This window comes from Cynocephalus volans, chromosome 7, assembly GCF_027409185.1.
Source record: "Cynocephalus volans isolate mCynVol1 chromosome 7, mCynVol1.pri, whole genome shotgun sequence".
In the NCBI taxonomy this organism is placed as follows: domain Eukaryota; kingdom Metazoa; phylum Chordata; class Mammalia; order Dermoptera; family Cynocephalidae; genus Cynocephalus; species Cynocephalus volans.
In genome coordinates this window covers 26,047,438-26,064,866 of record NC_084466.1, presented here as the reverse complement: position 1 = coordinate 26,064,866, position 17,429 = coordinate 26,047,438, and the positions used below count along the sequence as shown (strand labels likewise).

Below are 17,429 nucleotides of genomic sequence, written 5' to 3'. Positions count from 1 at the left end.
CCACATACTCATATAGTCGCCTGTGATTGAGTCAGTTTTGCAAACCCTGTTCGGATTGAACAACAGAAGACATCAAAAACTAGTCTTCTCCCACCACATTCATCAGAATGAAGCCCTACAGAAATCAGAATTTGAAAACTTTAATAGAAATCTTTGTGTTAGAAATTTAATCAAATAGGTGAAATCTAAATTTTCTAATGATGTTCACCCTTTGTCCCACAAGAGGGATATAAAAAAAAAAAAAAAAAAGATGCACATAAAGGACAAGAAGCCCTGATGTATGGAACGATCTAAATGACTACCACACAAACCTCATCCATGTCCTGGATGTAGGTCCTCATCCATAGCTGGTGCCGATTTAGAATAATCTAGTTTATTTCTTTGTTTACGTAATAGCTTTTTTGTCTCTGCTGACATGCCCTATATTTTCAATCATTTTTTCTTTATTTTTTTTACAAACAGATTATAATAGGTTTCTCAAATTCATTGTTAGCTACATGAAACATTTAGGCTATCTTGGAATTGGTTTCTCTACACAGCGTATGGAGTATAGGTTACATTTCCTGTTTCTTCACAAGTCTGGCATTTTTTATATCTTCTTCTTTATTAAATAAAATGCTTCAGACCTTTGCATTTGGTTTTATTTATGTAAATTGATTTTTTTTTTGTCATAAATTTCCTGTGTAGTCATGATTGAATAATGTGGTAGATGATTGGGAAGTCTAAAGTTTCCCCAAGCAATTTAATCTTGGTGGAGTTCTGCTTATAAACTGTTTTATTTGCAGTTCTTTACATGGTATAATTTTGTTCTTTGTTAGGATAGAATTTGTTGGGATAGGACTTAATCCAGGTCATGTGCCTTACCCAAAGTTAAGGTCTTTGTAGTGTCTAAACTGGAGACTTAAATATTAACAAAGTATAAGAGTGGACCAATTTCTTCTGGGATTACATTTCCAACATCTCCTATAATTTATCAACCATTGGTATCCCTGCTTTTCTATCAGATTCATAGCACCCATTCCCTGTGAGCTTCACATAAGCTCTTCCTGGGCAAAAGCAGCCAAGCCCTTTACTCAAATTCAGAGAAGGTCCCTGGTTCCCCCCTGCATAAATTATATTTACAATGTCCAAGTCTCATAAGTTCCAGTCTCTTCACCTCTACTGAAAACTTTCCTTTACCCCCTCAGCTCACTGGGAACATAGTGCTCAGTTTGGACTCCAACTTGCTGTGCTATAGTCTAGGAATTGTCCCATTCAGAGAGGTTGATGTAAGAATTGGGACTCACCTGGTTGGATACCTGTATTAGGGAATCCAACACTAAACTCCATTGCCTATGTTTATGTATTCTCCCTAATTTTACATATATTTACAATGTGAGGGCTTCTCCTGTATGTGATAAATCAGAGCAGATTTTCTTCAGAAAAAAAAAAAATAATGTGTAAAATATCATAATTTTAGCTTTCCAGAGAGCATTCAGTTTTATTTCTGGCAGATCACCTTTACCAATTGAGAATATACCATTTTCCCATAGGCTTTCTCTTTTTCTGAAAGGTGTCTTATTTTAGGGTCAACTTTGCTCCTTGTTTGTTGATGTTCATGGATAGCAACTGACGTCTGACCTGTCTTTCATGGACCTTTAACTTGTCCAGGTTTGAACTCTGGTCTTTGCCTCCAAAGCTTCATTAAGAACTTAGAAAAAATTTCTCCAGTACTCTAAATCTTGACTGCTACCTGAGTAGGGTCATATCACAAAAAATCCAGTTGAAAACAGAGATTCACTCTTGGTTAAAGCTAGTGTAATTCTGTTTCACCATGCACCTCAGCTATAGCCTTTCATAGACTCCAAGTACAAACCTAGGCTGTTTACCAGTTTCCTTCAACTTTACAAGGACCTGAGGTCTATTTCAGTATAGAATGTGGATATATCTGCTCAGTATCTCTGCCTTTCCTTTGGCTGCTTTCAAATTAGCAAATGCCTCAAGAATAAATGTAGCACACAGTGTCAGGCTCAGGCCTTATCCCAGATACTGACCACTCAAGTTTTGGTTGACTTGGTAACTCTTCAATGCCTTCAGACAGATTTTTAGTATATATTCTGTCAACCTAAGTAACAGACAGAGACAGGCCCCCTAAAAGAATAATGAGTTTAATTGGGAATAGAACATAGCAATGAGAATGCATGTGCCGTAGTAAACTATGTATATGTTCAGAGAGGTAAAGGAAGACAAAGGGTTTCAAAGAAAAAAATGATGTAATATGTAATTGGTTGTAATAATTATCCTTGACTATAAGGATCAACAACAAGGGAGACACCAGCCCAAATTGGGATTGTTGCAGAACAGATGTCTTCACAGAATTATTTCATGTTTAAGGTTGCCATGGCTTTTGTGCAAAGTTGTGGTTTTACAGTCCTTTGTGATAATTCATTTTATCAGGCATACATGTATGAGAACTTTCTCCTCCATGGCCTTTCCCCGGCTGTATTTGTCAGGGATTATTTAACACAAACGACTCCATTTTGATTCTGAAAACTTTCACAATTCTCTTTTGTTTTCCTAACTGTTCTTGGTAGGCTAACTGGTCTGTTTCAGACCAATTTAACACAGGTAGAAGCATTTGTTGAGACCATATAAACACTATTTCTGAAGCCCTAAGAGTTTAAAGTGGTTTGCTTTAGCCTGAGAAAACTTCCAAGTAAGCAATGATTTTTATTTTTTTTAATTTCCCCTTCCATGTTTCAAATGCCTTCTGAACTTGAACTAATATTTTAAAATAAATTTGAATATTCTTGACCTTGCTGGTGTAGTAGTCTTATGCATATAGAACATTAAGAGTGGCAGTGCCAACACAGGATCTGGACACTGTTTTAGATTGTCAACACTGGGCCTCTTTCACCCATCTTTGATTTTTAGGATACAAGTCAAATGAACCATATATCAGAAAGACAGGCCTTTATATGAAAATCTCGCAACAATGGAAATACATCTAACTTTAGAAGATAATTATGAAGAAAGTGCATCAGAGGAAAAATAACATCAAAATTTCTGATAATGCATGCACACTATACTCTTCTGATAGAAATGGAAGAGACACAGCAAATATCCTACATGTAGAGGTAATATGAGGCCATGCATGAACTACAGAATTACACTGGAGATTGATTTGAATGAAATACTATTTTGATTATAATTTAGTTTTATAGAAATTGTTTTTTCAGAAATTTTGCTTATTTTTCCAGAATTAAAAAAATCCACTCTGAACTAGTGTCTTTAGAGAATTTCCTTAAACTGCAAGAATAAGCATAAGCTTAATATATGAAAACACCAATTTGTGTTTTTATAGCACAACCCTAAAATGAAAAATGTATTATTGTGTATTAAAAGAAAGAGACAATGACAAACAATTTACTTTTAAGTCAGTACATGGACTTTTTAGGATGTGCATATTTAATTTAAGAGATTCATTAAAGACAAATGAATTTTAAAAATAATGTGTAGGCTGAAGTAATATTATATTGCCATGTCTATATTACATATAATAATCTATTTTAAAAATGTATATTTATTTTAAAATATCATGGATTGTTGCTTTGTGTTGCTTTGCCCTCCACGGATTTGTCACCCCACTTACCCTGGGTGATGGAGATGCAAAGGATTACTCAAAATGCATCTCTACTGAGCAGTGAGAGGCCCCAAAGTGGTTAATCTACCTTTGGGATGCTCAAGTGAGAGCCATCCCTTCCTTGGGAAATTAACACCAAATTGGGGTTCTCTTCCTGCATTTATTTTCCAGACCAGGAAGTTACAGAAAGAAACATAGGTGGGGTTATAGTTTAACAGTATAAGCTGGTAACTTTCAGTGAAACAAGCCAGATAACATTCCAGTAATGCAAATAACAAAAGCTTGATCTTAGCAAACATTCCTTCTTGTAGCAATTTTTCAATATCTTTACATAACAATCAGTAACTAGTCTTTCTTTGAGCCAGCAACCTGCTGTGCCATAATCCTTATCTTGCAACAGAGACTTATAGCCTGAGGGAAATTTCCAGTCCTCCACAAGGTCAATATTTGAAACTGCAAGGCTTTGGAAAACTAGGCCCTGTGAAGTACATATGCTTTTTAGTATATTCCACAATGCATAAACAATAAGTGTTTTATTTATGTAAGAAGGATTTTTATAACAGGATTAATTAGAGATACTTGGATCAAGACACAGAATAATATAGTAACTATAACAGTAATTAGTTACAAGTTTTAGAACTTTTAATTTTAGTTTTAGAAAAAAAAATTCACCTTCTAAAGAAAAAGGGAAAATAGCTAATTTGAACTGTTTGATATTTTGACTTGGACTTAGGATATTTGAAACAGTCAGAAGATAAATCACATAGTCATTTTAAAAGGACAAGCAGTTTTAACGTTAAAAAAAAAATGAAAATTTTGTACACTGGAGTGTAAGTTTTTTCCTGGGTTTAAACTACATAAGAATAACTTATTTATGCAAATATAAAACAATAGCTATGATTTAAAAGATTTTGTGAAACCATCATAAGTATCAACTGTGTGATAAGATAATACAAAAGGTTGCTATAAATCCAGGTGGTGCTAAATATCTCTGTTCAGAGACAATGTTTCTCTGAAATAATTTTTTTTCTAAATATTTCTCTAGATTACATTGAGTCTACATGATATTTTACGTTCTCTGGGTATTGTTTGTCTAATTACAATGGTTGCTCATAACATGAGGAGCCACACTTCTAACATTTAGAAAAGTTATGTGGCCATGTTCTCTGTCTCATTATAAAAGAAAGAATGTAAAGAATTGTAGATAAATCTGTGCTTGTCTTAGCTCAATATGGATAGTACTGTTAATGTCCCTTATTAATTATTAATTATTTAAAAGTGAATAATTCAGACCTCGAGGAATAAAATTGAAATCCGACACTGCTGAGGCTATGTTTGGGCTTTTTAGCAGAAAAACCTGAGTCTTAGTTGGAGGGGTAGTGTTCCCCATTGTTGACATCCTGAGAGAGGGAAGATTGCAAGAAGGAAAATAAAAATGTAGACAAAGAAAAATTTTGCTAAGAATGAGAAAGGAGATTATTGTATTACAAATTAAACCTTTTAAACAGCTGTCAAAATTTATAGAATAATTTATGAGCAAAAAAGGAGGTAGTTAGATCTAAATATATGCATAGAGAGGGAAAAAAAGGCTATAAAAATTATTATGCAGACGATGTCTGTGACTATATGCAGAAAGAATCTTAGGGTTTAGTGGTGTAAAGAAAAAAAACAACACCAATTTATTCCCAAGGTTGGAACAAATATCAAGATATAATTCAGTAGTGAGAATGTTGGAGGAAAATATGTAAGCTTACTACTAAATTTGATTGGTGATGGAGTTTGGATATGTTGTCCCCTCCAAAATTCATGTGGAAATTTGATCTCCAATGTGGCAGTGTTGGAAACTGATTGAGTCATGGGGACGGATCCCTAATGAATGGACTAATGCTCTCCCTGGGGGAGGGGGGATTAATGAGTGAGTTCTCGCTCTATTAGTTCCCAGGAGAGCTCGTTGCTTAAAAAGACCCTGGCACCTTCTCTCTCTCTCTTGCTTCCTCTCGCCAGGTCATCTGCTTGTACCCACCGGCTGCCAGCCATTTTCTGCCATGAGTAGAAGCAGCCTGAGGCCTGTGCCAGATGCAACTGTCCCAGAATCATAAGCCAAATAAACCTCCTTTCCTTATAAATTACTCAGTCTCGGGTAGTTCTGTTACAGCAACACAAAACGGACTAATACAATTGGAGAATGTAATTTTAGATGCACTATTAATAGGATTAATAATACAGAAGTTTTTATTTGAATAGACTTATTTACTTAGTCACTTACGCAGCTATGTTACACTAAGGTCAGATGCATCAGAATGCAATCCTTTAATGAGGGGCAGATACTAAAGAAAGCGAACTCCACAGGTATTTTTCTTTGGAGCCTCTATTAATTGTAGTGGAAGATAGAAGATCAAATTGTTCCAAGAATCCCCCAAATACAGCCAAAAGAGAAAAGCGGTAATACCGTACCCCAAGCAAAAACACATGGAGGGAAGAGGGAAAACTAGGCGTCTCCCTGCCAGCGGGGGAATAATGTATTAAGTGAAGTGTTTAGGCAATATCTTAATGATGACTCATTCCTGGGTAAATAGCATACAGTGGGTATTGGGGCTCTGTTGACATCTGAATTTTAGGAAGTTACCACTGTATTCAACTGCTGGGCTTGTTTCTTCCTTTATTGACTGTTGGGTAATTTGCCATGAATTCATAATTCAACTTCAAGTGAATAAATTACTGGAAACGGAAGCATTGATACAGAGCATTGAAACTTGGATGTTTCCAAGTTTCTTGTTCCTATTTATTATCTAAAAACCTGGTAGCAAAAGTAGAATTAGAGATAAGCATCAACAAAATAACTTCTATCAAACTAAAAAATGTAGAACCACAGTCTTCCAAGATTCTAGCAAGACCATGAGAGACTGTCAAAATTAATTCAGTCACAGACTACCTTCCTATTTAATTCAGCCATGAATGAAAGGCATACATTTCCAAGTCACCATCTGTTAGCTGTGTCTGCTGCCATTGTTTTAGATGTTGTCCTCTGGAATTCAAGGTCTACAATGTGTAAGATCTTATATATCTGCAGACACCTCTCCTGTAGCTCCTTTCTTCTTTGTTAACTGAAAAGAACGTCTGTGAATGGGCTTTATTTTTCTTGAAGTCTCTTAGATAGGGATGGCATCTTTTTTCCTTCCATACCCATTTACTATGGGAATTGTAGAAAATGCAGTGGGTTTTTTGTTGTTGTTGTTGTTGTTGTTGTTCCACATTATAACTCTAGAAATTTTCTTTTCCCTCATGCCTTTTCCATCAGAGAATGACCAGTTTGTTTGAAACACAAGCCTTCAAACAGTAGCACGGCACTGATTTATTTTATTACTTGTCTTAATATCTCTAATAGATGATTTTAAAACCTTAGCAATGCCACTGTTTATTCAGATTAGCCACACAACACTTTAGCTTCGAAGTTCCTTGATCTCAATTTCTACAATCATTTTCCTCCACTCAATTTCAGCTACCCAATTTCATGGCTGCACCTTGAATCAAAAGCTTTCCAATAACTATATCTCTTCTAAAATCTCGCTTTCAAAACTTCCAATTCTGTACACAACCACCTCTTCTTCTGCATAATCCGAATTCAGCAAATGTTTAAAATGTTTGTCCCCTAACTTGGTGATCTCATTACTTCTTCTCTAAACCTCATGTCCATGCATTTCTATTTCCATGTATTCAACTTAAATTCTAAGTTCTATTACATAATTTGTTTATTTACTTATGTCCTAAATGCCTTTTTCTTCAGTTTTCCAACATATTTGCTGATACGATGACCCTCTTTCATATGGCTAGAGCAGCACATGTGATGATTAGTATTGTACAAGTATACATTTTTGATCATAAAGACCAACTGGATTCTCACTAGTATTCAATATTCTTGCTTATGTCACAAGTCAGTTTACTTCCCTACTCTCCAATCACGTAATTTCAATAAGTTAATTGCTTTCCTTTCCCCTCAAAACAGCATGCCTTATTGATGCCTGAGGCTATTGTTTTACAGGCATTATAGAAGCAATCAGTAGGTAATTTCCTAACCTCTCTTAGCACCATACTACCTGTATCTGCTTCTAATGCATTCTGTCTTGTCTGCTCCTACCTGAGATAAAATGTTATCATTTAATCTAGGTTTAACCTCTTTGCCATCATCCTCTCTTTCCTAGTGTGATGGAGAATAGAAGCATTTATCATATATTCTGTGTGATTGCTTTCTTTCACAATCATCCTTCAACTTGAATAAGAACATGTAACTAGATTGTGAATTAATGAGATAGGTGTCACGTTCGGGAAGACAGCTGAAAGTCAATATGTTTTCTCCATCCTTCTCTTCCACAGAGATGTCAGGAGCCATGTAGTTTAGTTGCAAAATCATGTAGCATTCATCAACCTGAGTCCCTGAATTACCATTTGGAACAGAAAATCTGCCAATGCCCAAGAGTTGAAAGAAAGAAAGAAAGAAAGAAAGAGAGAAAGAAAGAGAGAAAGAAAGAGAGAAAGAGAGAAAGAGAGAAAGAAAGAAAGAAAGAAAGAAAGAAAGAAAGAAAGAAAGAAAGAAAGAAAGAAAGAAAGAAAGAAAGAAAGAAAGAAAGAAAGAAAGAAAGAAAGAAAGAAAGAAAATGCATTATTGCATTAATCTACTGGAAATTTGAAAGGTGTCTGTTTTGGAGGCCAGTGTTAATTATTCTGATGAATACATATGTGCTGCAAGCTTTCTTATAGTTATATTTATTATGGTAGTAATTTGGTATTTTTTCTTCTACCAACAATCTCCTTCTCTCTCCTGTATCATTTTAAAGGTATACAGACATGTCGTTTGTAAAATAAAATAAAATAATAAACAGAGGTGGCAGTGTGGTATTTTTTAGGCACAACGTGTAGGTAAGCATGTGCAGCACAATCAACAACAGAAGGGGTGAAGACGTGAGTATGGAAAAATTGTGTAAGACTTTATTGGCCACATTTTTGCTAATAATTATGCTAGAATTTTACCGTCTTGTACTTTATATCCCTTAAGTTGAAGTCCAGCAATTTGACCAACACAATTATGATTATCTTAATTCAAAAATTTTCCAGATATAATTTGTAATTCTGATAAAATATTAAAAGGTTTATGCATTTTGAGATACTATTGGTTTTGTTTTTTTTGAGTTTTTATAGTTCTGCATTGAAAGAAAATGCAAGTAATGTTATATTGCTGAAAAAAAAGTAAAAAAGTAAATAAACTTTTTGATCTACTTTCCTGATATATAATTTAATTTGAATTATTTATTATTTTGGACTCATTTTTAATAATCCTGGGTTATTAATAGTTTTTTTATGTGCTTTAAAATCCCAAGATAGGTAAAATATTTAACTTGTTACAATAATTTAGTATGTAGCAAATTAATTGCCATAATAAATAAACTTTTCTTAAGTTGTTAAGGGAATTATAAAGCACTGGTAGTAACTATAGATCTGAAATAACATGAAGCATCATTTATGTTGTGTGACATTTCTAAATATAGGTAATTAGTAAACATAAATGAGAACCTTAAGATGTTATTGATTGTGATAAAAAAAATCAATAAATATATAATAAAAAGTTTATACATATAAGAACAAATATTTTGTTGTTGATGTCAAGTAATCACAAATTCTTTATAATAGCTAATACTGATTTTAATGATAAATAATAATAATAATAAAAATCTCAGTAGTGTAGTTTAGCATCAAGACAGTTTTAATTCCTCTTTCCTTCGGGAGTTTTATATCTTGGAGAAATTGTCATAAAGAATTTTTAAATGGCACGATCTTCTATTAAATTCAAATAGTTAATACATATACTTTAAAATCATTAATTAATAAGTACTACAGAGTAGATGATAAACAGGATTGTTATTAGTTTACAGGGAAAGAAACGTATCAATCCATAAACACAAAATAAGTTAGTGACACCTTAATATTCTAGACACTGCTTCTTATTTTTTTTCTTTTCAACTTCATGGAAACAAAAGGAGATTTATGCATAATCAGATAAAATTTTACAATGAATAGGGACTAGGTAATAATTAATTAGTGTGATAATAATATTGAACTAAAGACATATCTTTACAGATGGATATGCTTTTGATGAGCCTCTCCTTCGGGCTTTTCTTATGGGAATGCACCCTTTTTCTAAGCAAAAACAACAGATGGCCTAAATGGATAAAAGGTGGTGCCCAAGGAAGTTAAGGGGGAGGGCTAAGCATAGAGAGGCAAGGCACATGCACATTTGACATTTTCAAGGACTGGCCTAAGCTTGGAAATCCCTGCCTGCTAAGGATGTAAATATGGTCTTTTGTGTTACAATAAATGGAACTGCCTGACAGAACCCCCGCTGCATGTGTATGTTTGTTCCCTATCTGGGAGAGCAGCGGCGTGCTCACCTATCTCTTGGAATCTCTTTTTAACCCCCACCCTGAGGGGGAGAAAAGGGCAATCCCTTTGGCCCCAACAAAGGGAAACAATACTTCCCCACCCTTCAAGGGACAATGTTTTGGTTGTGGAAGACAAGGTCATTTTAAAAGCCAATGTCCCAAGTCTAGGGAAAGGAAAAACCTGTTGGGGTCCCATGCGGCCACTGGAGATGCCCAACAGCTGGTGCCCCATGTGAGGCCAGCACCTCATACCACTTTCACCTTTTCCTTTCCACGGGGACGGCCAAAAACGCCGCATGATCCTAAAAGATGGATGACGAAGAGGCCCTGACCTACAGTGCGGAGCTTCAGAAAGAAGGACAACGTTCAAGAGAAATCTGCTATCAGGGTGAGTACCAACAGCCTCAAGGTCATATCTTTCCTTTTACTTTCATTTCTTTCTCTGTCTAATCCTTTTTAGTTTTTGGCCATGGGGAATTCTCAAGAGAAACCTAGCAATCCAGCCCTTAAAACTCTAAAGTATCTGTTAAAAAGTAGGGGGTTAGAGCTTTCAGACACTACTGTTGCCACAACTTGGGAGGCTGTTCTATCTACAGCACCCCTGGGCGCTCTCGGCTGATTTGTTCTCATGTGATACCTGGGACCGTGTTCAGGCCCTGGCTCAGAAGAGGGAAGTCCACCAGGGAGTCGAGCCACCCTTAAGCTTTTATCCCACTGTATCCACCCTTAAACTATGTTTTAAGCCTAGCACTAAAGACGACTCAGACTCCCCGCATACAGAGTTCATTTGGACAGCTTTTGCTGAGGAGCAGGCACAGGACAATACAGTTAGTGAAAAGGGTTCTCAACAGCCTGAACCAATGGCCGACGGGGCCCCTTGTGCAAAGCTCTATCCTGACCTTTCCCCTTTTGGTGATAAAGTGGAAGAAAAGCAGGGTCATAAGACTCTGCTCCAAAATACCAATTGGGCTAAATTTGAAAGCCCACCCCTGCCTTTTTCCGAAAAACCCCAAGCTTTCCCTGTTTCAGCTCCTCTTTTCAGTAAACTCAAACCACTTGAAGATACATGGGGAAATCCCATAGATCAACTAAAACCTTCATTTCAAGCCTACCCTGTTAATGTTAATCTGGGGGGCAACAGACCAGCCCCTTGGTATTCTTGGGAAGCCCAGGATGTAAAAAACTAAAATGTAAGGCAGTCCTCCACCTAAATTTGTTTATTAAGATCTGTGCCTTTTATAAGGAGGAGTGTCATGCCCAAGTGGAAAGGAATCAAGCAACCAATCCTGTCATCCCAGTTACCTTTGGCATGTTGTCTGGAACTGCAGATCAATATAGTACAGGAATCCAACAGGCGGCAATCTTGCCTCCTTACCAAGACCAAGTCAGGGCTGCCACCTTAGCTTCCTGGGCAAAGCTTGCAGAGGGCCCCATGGAGCCCCCAATTGCTGGAATAACCCAGAGGCCCAATGAAGACCTCCCTTCCTTTATTGTTAGGGTAGAGCAAAATATACAAAGAAAATTTCCCCCCAGCCCATTCAGAGATCAGTTTAAGATGCTTGTATGGGATGGAATGACCACTGATCATAAGTTGGCTTGCACAGGCTTAAGGGACTGATCCATGGAGAAGTGGGTTATCGCTTCCAAGGAGGTACGGAGTCAACATTTTCAAGCCAGGACTTTATCCACAGCCTTGCAGGCTCAGACAAAAAACTTAACCGAAGCCTTCAAGGTGTTTACCGCCCTGATCCCCTCGGGAAACAATTCTTCCCCACCCTTCAAAGGACAATGTTTTGGTTGTGGAAGACAAGGTCATTTTAAAAGCCAATGTCTCAAGGCTAAAGGCAAAAAAACCCTACCACACCTTGCCCCCAATGTAAAAAAGGATTACATTGGAAAAAGGACTGTAGGTCCAAATTTGACAAAGATGGCAATCCTTTAAACTAAGCCAGGGGCAACCCCTAGCCCTGTCACCCCAAGGGAGGGTCATAAAAGTAACCAGCCAAAAGGGCCCAGGGCTAAATGGACAGTCCCTATAGTCCTCGGAGTAAGGCCAAAAACGGACATCACCATCGAGGGTAAAAGTTTCCAATGCTTAATTGATACAGGGGCAGATCAAACTGTCCTCTGCCAAGAGGAAGTGCCTCCTAGCTGGGATGTTGTCCCTGGGCCTCAAATCCTCTGGGTAGGAGGTGAAACACCATCTTTTGAAACAAAAGGATAGTTAAAATGGAGAGATGCAGATGGCACCACTGAGGAGGTGAAGCCCCTCATTGCTTCCGGACTTAATGCTAATCTTTTAGGATAAGACGTCCTTGGCCAGGCAGATGCTTATATCACCACCGATCATAAGGGCTTTTATGATGAGCTTTTAGATAAGGAAGAATACCAACAATGTCACCCACTGTCACCCTAATTACAAAATGTGAGCTCAACAACCCCTCCCAAGAATCAGGGTTCACCCCCAATTTTAGAGGCCACTGATCCCCTGGTCCCCCGGATTAAATGGAGAGATGGACCTCCAATATCGGTGGAATGGTGGCCACTCCCTTCTCACAAACTACAGGCTTTAAGAGATATTATCCAAGAAGAACTTAGGTTGGGACACATTCGACCCTCTGTCAGCCCTTGGAACACACCCATTTTTGTAATAAAAAAGACTTCAGGAAAATGGAGAATGCTCCAACATCTTAGAGAGATAAACAAAAGAATCATTATTATGGGGACTCCTTTGCAGGGCCTACCTTGGGCCCCTGCCATCCCCAGCCACTTGCATCTCATGATCATTGATCTCAAGGACTGCTTTTTTTCGATCCCTCTCCATCCACTTGATTGCGAAAGATTCGCCTTTTCGGTCCCATCTACCAACTTCCAATGGCCTGACGAACGGTATGAATGGGTGGTGTTGCCCCAAGGAATGGCCAATAGTCCTTCTTTTTGCCAAAATTACATATTTCAATTGTTGCTGCCTATTAGGCAACTTTTCAAAGTTATATTATATATATATATATATATATATGGATGATATTATTTGGGGAACCCCTACACCCAATCAGTTGGCCAAAGTTTACAAAATTTTACAAGGTTGTTTAAGTAGGGAAAACCTTCAAATTTCATCTGATAAAATTCAAGTTGTACCTCCTTTTAAATTCCTGGGGTCACAACTAACCCTGGAAGGCACCAGCCCTTTAAAACCTCAGCTTTCTATTCAGGATGAGTACTCACTTCCTGAATTACAGGGTTTTTTACACCACACAGTGTGCATCTGATTTTCATGCCTTAACTCATGTTAACTGGAGAGGGCTTCAAGCCCGATTTCCACAAATCCCAGTTTCACAGTTAAAAAGAATTGTTCATACCTATAAATCTTGCATCCCGTATTTACAGGTACTGCCTTTACAACCCTCCAGTGAAAACCCTAGGGGGCTCAAATCTAATGTTTTATGGCAAACTGATGTCACTCATTTTCCAGCATTTTGGAAAATTAAAATATATTTTCATGTCTATTGACACTTATTCTCATGCCTGTTGGGCTACAGCCTACACTGGGGAAAAGGATAAACATGCACAAAGTCATTTACTACAATGTTTTGCCACACTCGGCCTCCCCAGTCAACTTAAAACAGATTATGGCCCTTGCTTTGTTAGCAAAGCCTTCCAAGATTTTTTATCCAGTTGGAGCATATGCCACTCCACTGGCATCTCTTACAATCCTCAGGGACAAGCCATAATAGAATGTCACCATCAGAATCTACAGAACCAACTTTTAAAACAAAAAGGGGGAATTATTAGACCCACCAGCAGTTAGGAATGACATTATTTACCTTAAATATTTAAAATTTTCCAAAACATGAGCCAATAACTGCTTTCCAAAAACACTGGTCAACCCAATCCCCACGTTCTGCCATTCAGGTGCGATGGAAAGATCCCCTTTCAGGACAATGGAGAGGCCCCGACCTGCTCTTAACTATGGGCAGAGGATTTGGATGTATTTTTCCTCTCAACGAGCCCAACCCTAGATGGGTGCCAGCCAGAAATCTCAAGTTCTCACCCACTGCCCAGGGCAATAACGACCCTAAGGAAAACCTTTCTTATATTTTCCAGGAAGGTCCACAATGAAGCAAGCTTATCTTCTGCTAGGCGTCTTCTCCATGACTGGTGAAGCAAGTCCACCCTCTTCTCCACACACTCTGGCTAACCAAACATGAACAGAAGGGGCTTGGACTTGCTGTTTCTGCAACAAGCAGGGTTATGTGCAGCCCTCAAAGAAGAATGTTGTTTTTATGCAGACCATTCCAGCATTGTTAGAGATTCTTTAGCTAAATTAAGAGAAGGATTAGAAAAACGTAGGAGGGAAAGAGAGGCCAATTCCGGCTGGTTTGAAGGCTGGTTTAGAACTTCCCCTTGGCTCACCACTCTAATATCCACCTTAACAGACCCTCCATGCATATGGGGTCGGCTAACAGCCCTTATAAGGTGCAACCAAGGGTCCCTCACCATGCTCACCCAGGTGGTGGAAAAGGTAGCTAATGAACAACACCCCCAAGACCCTTGGGTCAGTTTGGACCTTCAAAAAAATTAACACCAAGGTGTAATCTCCTGTTTGGCCTCAGCTTGGTTGGATAGTCAATGACGGGTAAGATCCCCCACCGGGGGGACAACCTAAGACAGGCACAACCACACAAGGCTTCTATTAAAACAAAAATGGGGAACTATGGGACCGCACCCTTTTTCTAAGCAAAAACAGCAGACGGCCTAAAGGGATAAAAGGTGGCCCCCAAGGGAAGTTAAGGGGGAGGGCTAAGCATAGAGAGGCAAGGCACGTGCACATTTGACCTTTTCAAGGATTGGCCTAAGCTTGGAAATCCCCACCAGCTAAGCATATAAATATGATCTTTTGTGTTACAATAAATGGAACTGCCTGACAGAACCCCCGCTGCATGTGTATGTGTTTGTTCCCTATCTGGGAGAGCAGCGGCATGCTCACCCATCTCTTGGAATCTCTTTTCACCCAGTGTCCTGGGGGGAGGAAAAGGGCAATCCCTTTGGCCCCAACCCACTAGGGAAAGGAAAAACCTATTGGGGTCCTGTGTGGTCACCAGAGACGCCCAATATTTCCTCTTCAGCAATCATCATATCCAGGAGTTCCTTGATATGCTTCTTTACAACCTCAGTTCTTTGTAACCACTGGTCTTCTGGAATCACAATTAATTCTCATATTTCTCGAAGATGATTTAGGGCTTTCTGGAGACATACTATGGACTCCTCCGCCAACACCTCACTCCTCCTCATGGCGGACGCTCCAAGCAGTCGGCACCAAAGCCCCGCGACCTACTCCATGTGGCTGGAGCACAGGAATCACCCACGAACACTGGCGATCTCGCTCCTGGATGCTGCACCCTGTCAAAAAAGAGCTGAACACCCTGTGCAGCGAGTTACACGTTGAGCCTATTCGGGAAGAAGGAGAGGCAACAACCTTGCAACTAGAAAAAGATTTGCACACTCAGGTGGAATTGATGAGAAAACAGGAGAGAAAACAGGATCTGAAGCTACTTCAAGAACAAGACCAAGAACTGTGTGAAATTCTTTGCATGCCCCACTATGACACTGACAGCGCCTCAGTTCCCAGCTTAGAAGAGCTGAACCAGTTCAGACAACACGTGGCAACTTTGGGGGAAACAAGGGCATCTAGGCATGAAGAGTTTGTCAACATAAAGAGACAGATCATACTGTGTATGGAAGAATTAGATCACACCCCAGACACAAGCTTTGAAAAAGATGTGGTGTGTGAAGATGAAGCTGTCTTTTGTTTATCTTTGGAGAATATTGCAGCACTACAAAAGTTGCCATGGCAGCTGGAAATGCAAAAATCACAAAATGAAGCAGTGTGTGAGGGGCTGCGTGCTCAAACTCAAGAGCTGTGGGACAGGTTGCAAATACCTGCAGAAGAGAGAGAAGCTGTGGGCACGGTTATGACTGGGTCAAAGGCCAAGGTCAAAAACGTGCTGAAGTTAGAAGCGGATGGGTTGGAAGAACTGAAAATGCAAAATATGAAGAAAATGATTGAAGCAATGATTGAAGCAATTTGAATGGAGCTGACTCAGTACTGGGACCAGTGTTTTTACAGCCAGCAGCAGAGACAAGCATTTGCTCCTTACTATTCCGAGGATGATACAGAAGATCTGCTCCAGCTCCGTGATGCCGAAGATTGTGCAGTTAAGAAAATACTATGAAGTTCACAAGGAACTCTTTGAAAGTGTCCAGAAGTGGGAAGATAGCTGGAGGCTATTCTTAGAGTTCGAGAGAAAAGCTTCGGATCCAAGTCGATTTACAAACCAGGGAGGGAATCTTCTAAAAGAAGAAAAGCAACAAGCCAAGCTCCAGAAAACACTCCCTAAGCTGGAAGAGGAGTTGAAGGCACGGATTGAAATGTGGGAAGAGGAACATTCAAAGGCATTTGTGGTGAATGGGCAGAAATTCATGGAGTATCTGACAGAACAATGGGAGATGCATCGATTGGAGAAAGAGAGAGCCAAGCAGGAAAGACAGCTCAAGAACAAGAAGCAGACAGAGATGCTCTATGGCAGTGCTCCCAGAACACCCAATAAGCGGTGAGGACTGGCACCCACCACGCCGTGCAAAGTGCGCAAGCTGAACACTACCACCATATCCAGTGCTGCAGCCAATAGCAGCATTCGGCCTGTCTTCGGTGGGACAATCTACCGCTCTCCTGTGTCTCGACTTCCTCCTTCTGGCAGCAAGCCAGTTATTGCTTACACTTACTTGTTCAGGGGAAAAAAAATAAATGCCCCGTGCGGGTAGGCCTGGAGCCAACAAGGAGAACCTGGAGCTCAATGGCAGCTTCCTGAGCGTTGGGTACCCCGACTTGGCCCCCCTCCAGTGCAACTTCAGTATTAATTCTGTTGCCAGCACCTATTCTGAATTTGCAAAGGATCCATCCCTCTCTGACAGCTCCACTATTGGGCTTCAGCAAGAACTTTCAAAGGCTTCCAAATCTGATGCTACTTCCCGAATCCTCAGTTCAATCAACATCCAGTGCTGAGAAGCTGTGATCAGTCAACCAGCTGTGGCTTTCCCATGCCTAGACTGGAACCTAATCATATGGGGTGGCTTTAGTTTTTCTTCAGTTTAGGTGTGCTTGAAACCCTGGACAGGTTCTGTTACCAAGGGCCTAACTTAAAGACAAGAATGAGTGTGACAGATCAAAGTTTATCACAGGTTTAGTGGGTCCTTGCAGACTGGGTTTTATTTTGACTCAAGAAATACATCAAAACTTAGATTATAGTAGTAATTGCAAATTTTATCACATGGGGTGTAATTTCTTTCTCTACCCTTTAATCCAGCTTGCTGAAGCA

At 39.1% G+C, this 17,429-nt stretch overlaps 1 protein-coding gene across 1 annotated transcript; it reads left to right on the top strand.

Moving 5' to 3' along the window:
• Window positions 1–10,362: 10,362 nt before the first annotated feature.
• LOC134381598 (protein regulator of cytokinesis 1-like) lies at window positions 10,363–17,116 on the top strand. The gene is given in 6 exon segments (XM_063101521.1): window positions 10,363–10,441; window positions 10,834–11,228; window positions 11,279–11,551; window positions 15,228–16,259; window positions 16,261–16,830; window positions 16,832–17,116. Coding segments are annotated over 6 exon segments (2,634 nt in total).
• The last annotated feature ends 313 nt before the right edge of the window (window positions 17,117–17,429 follow it).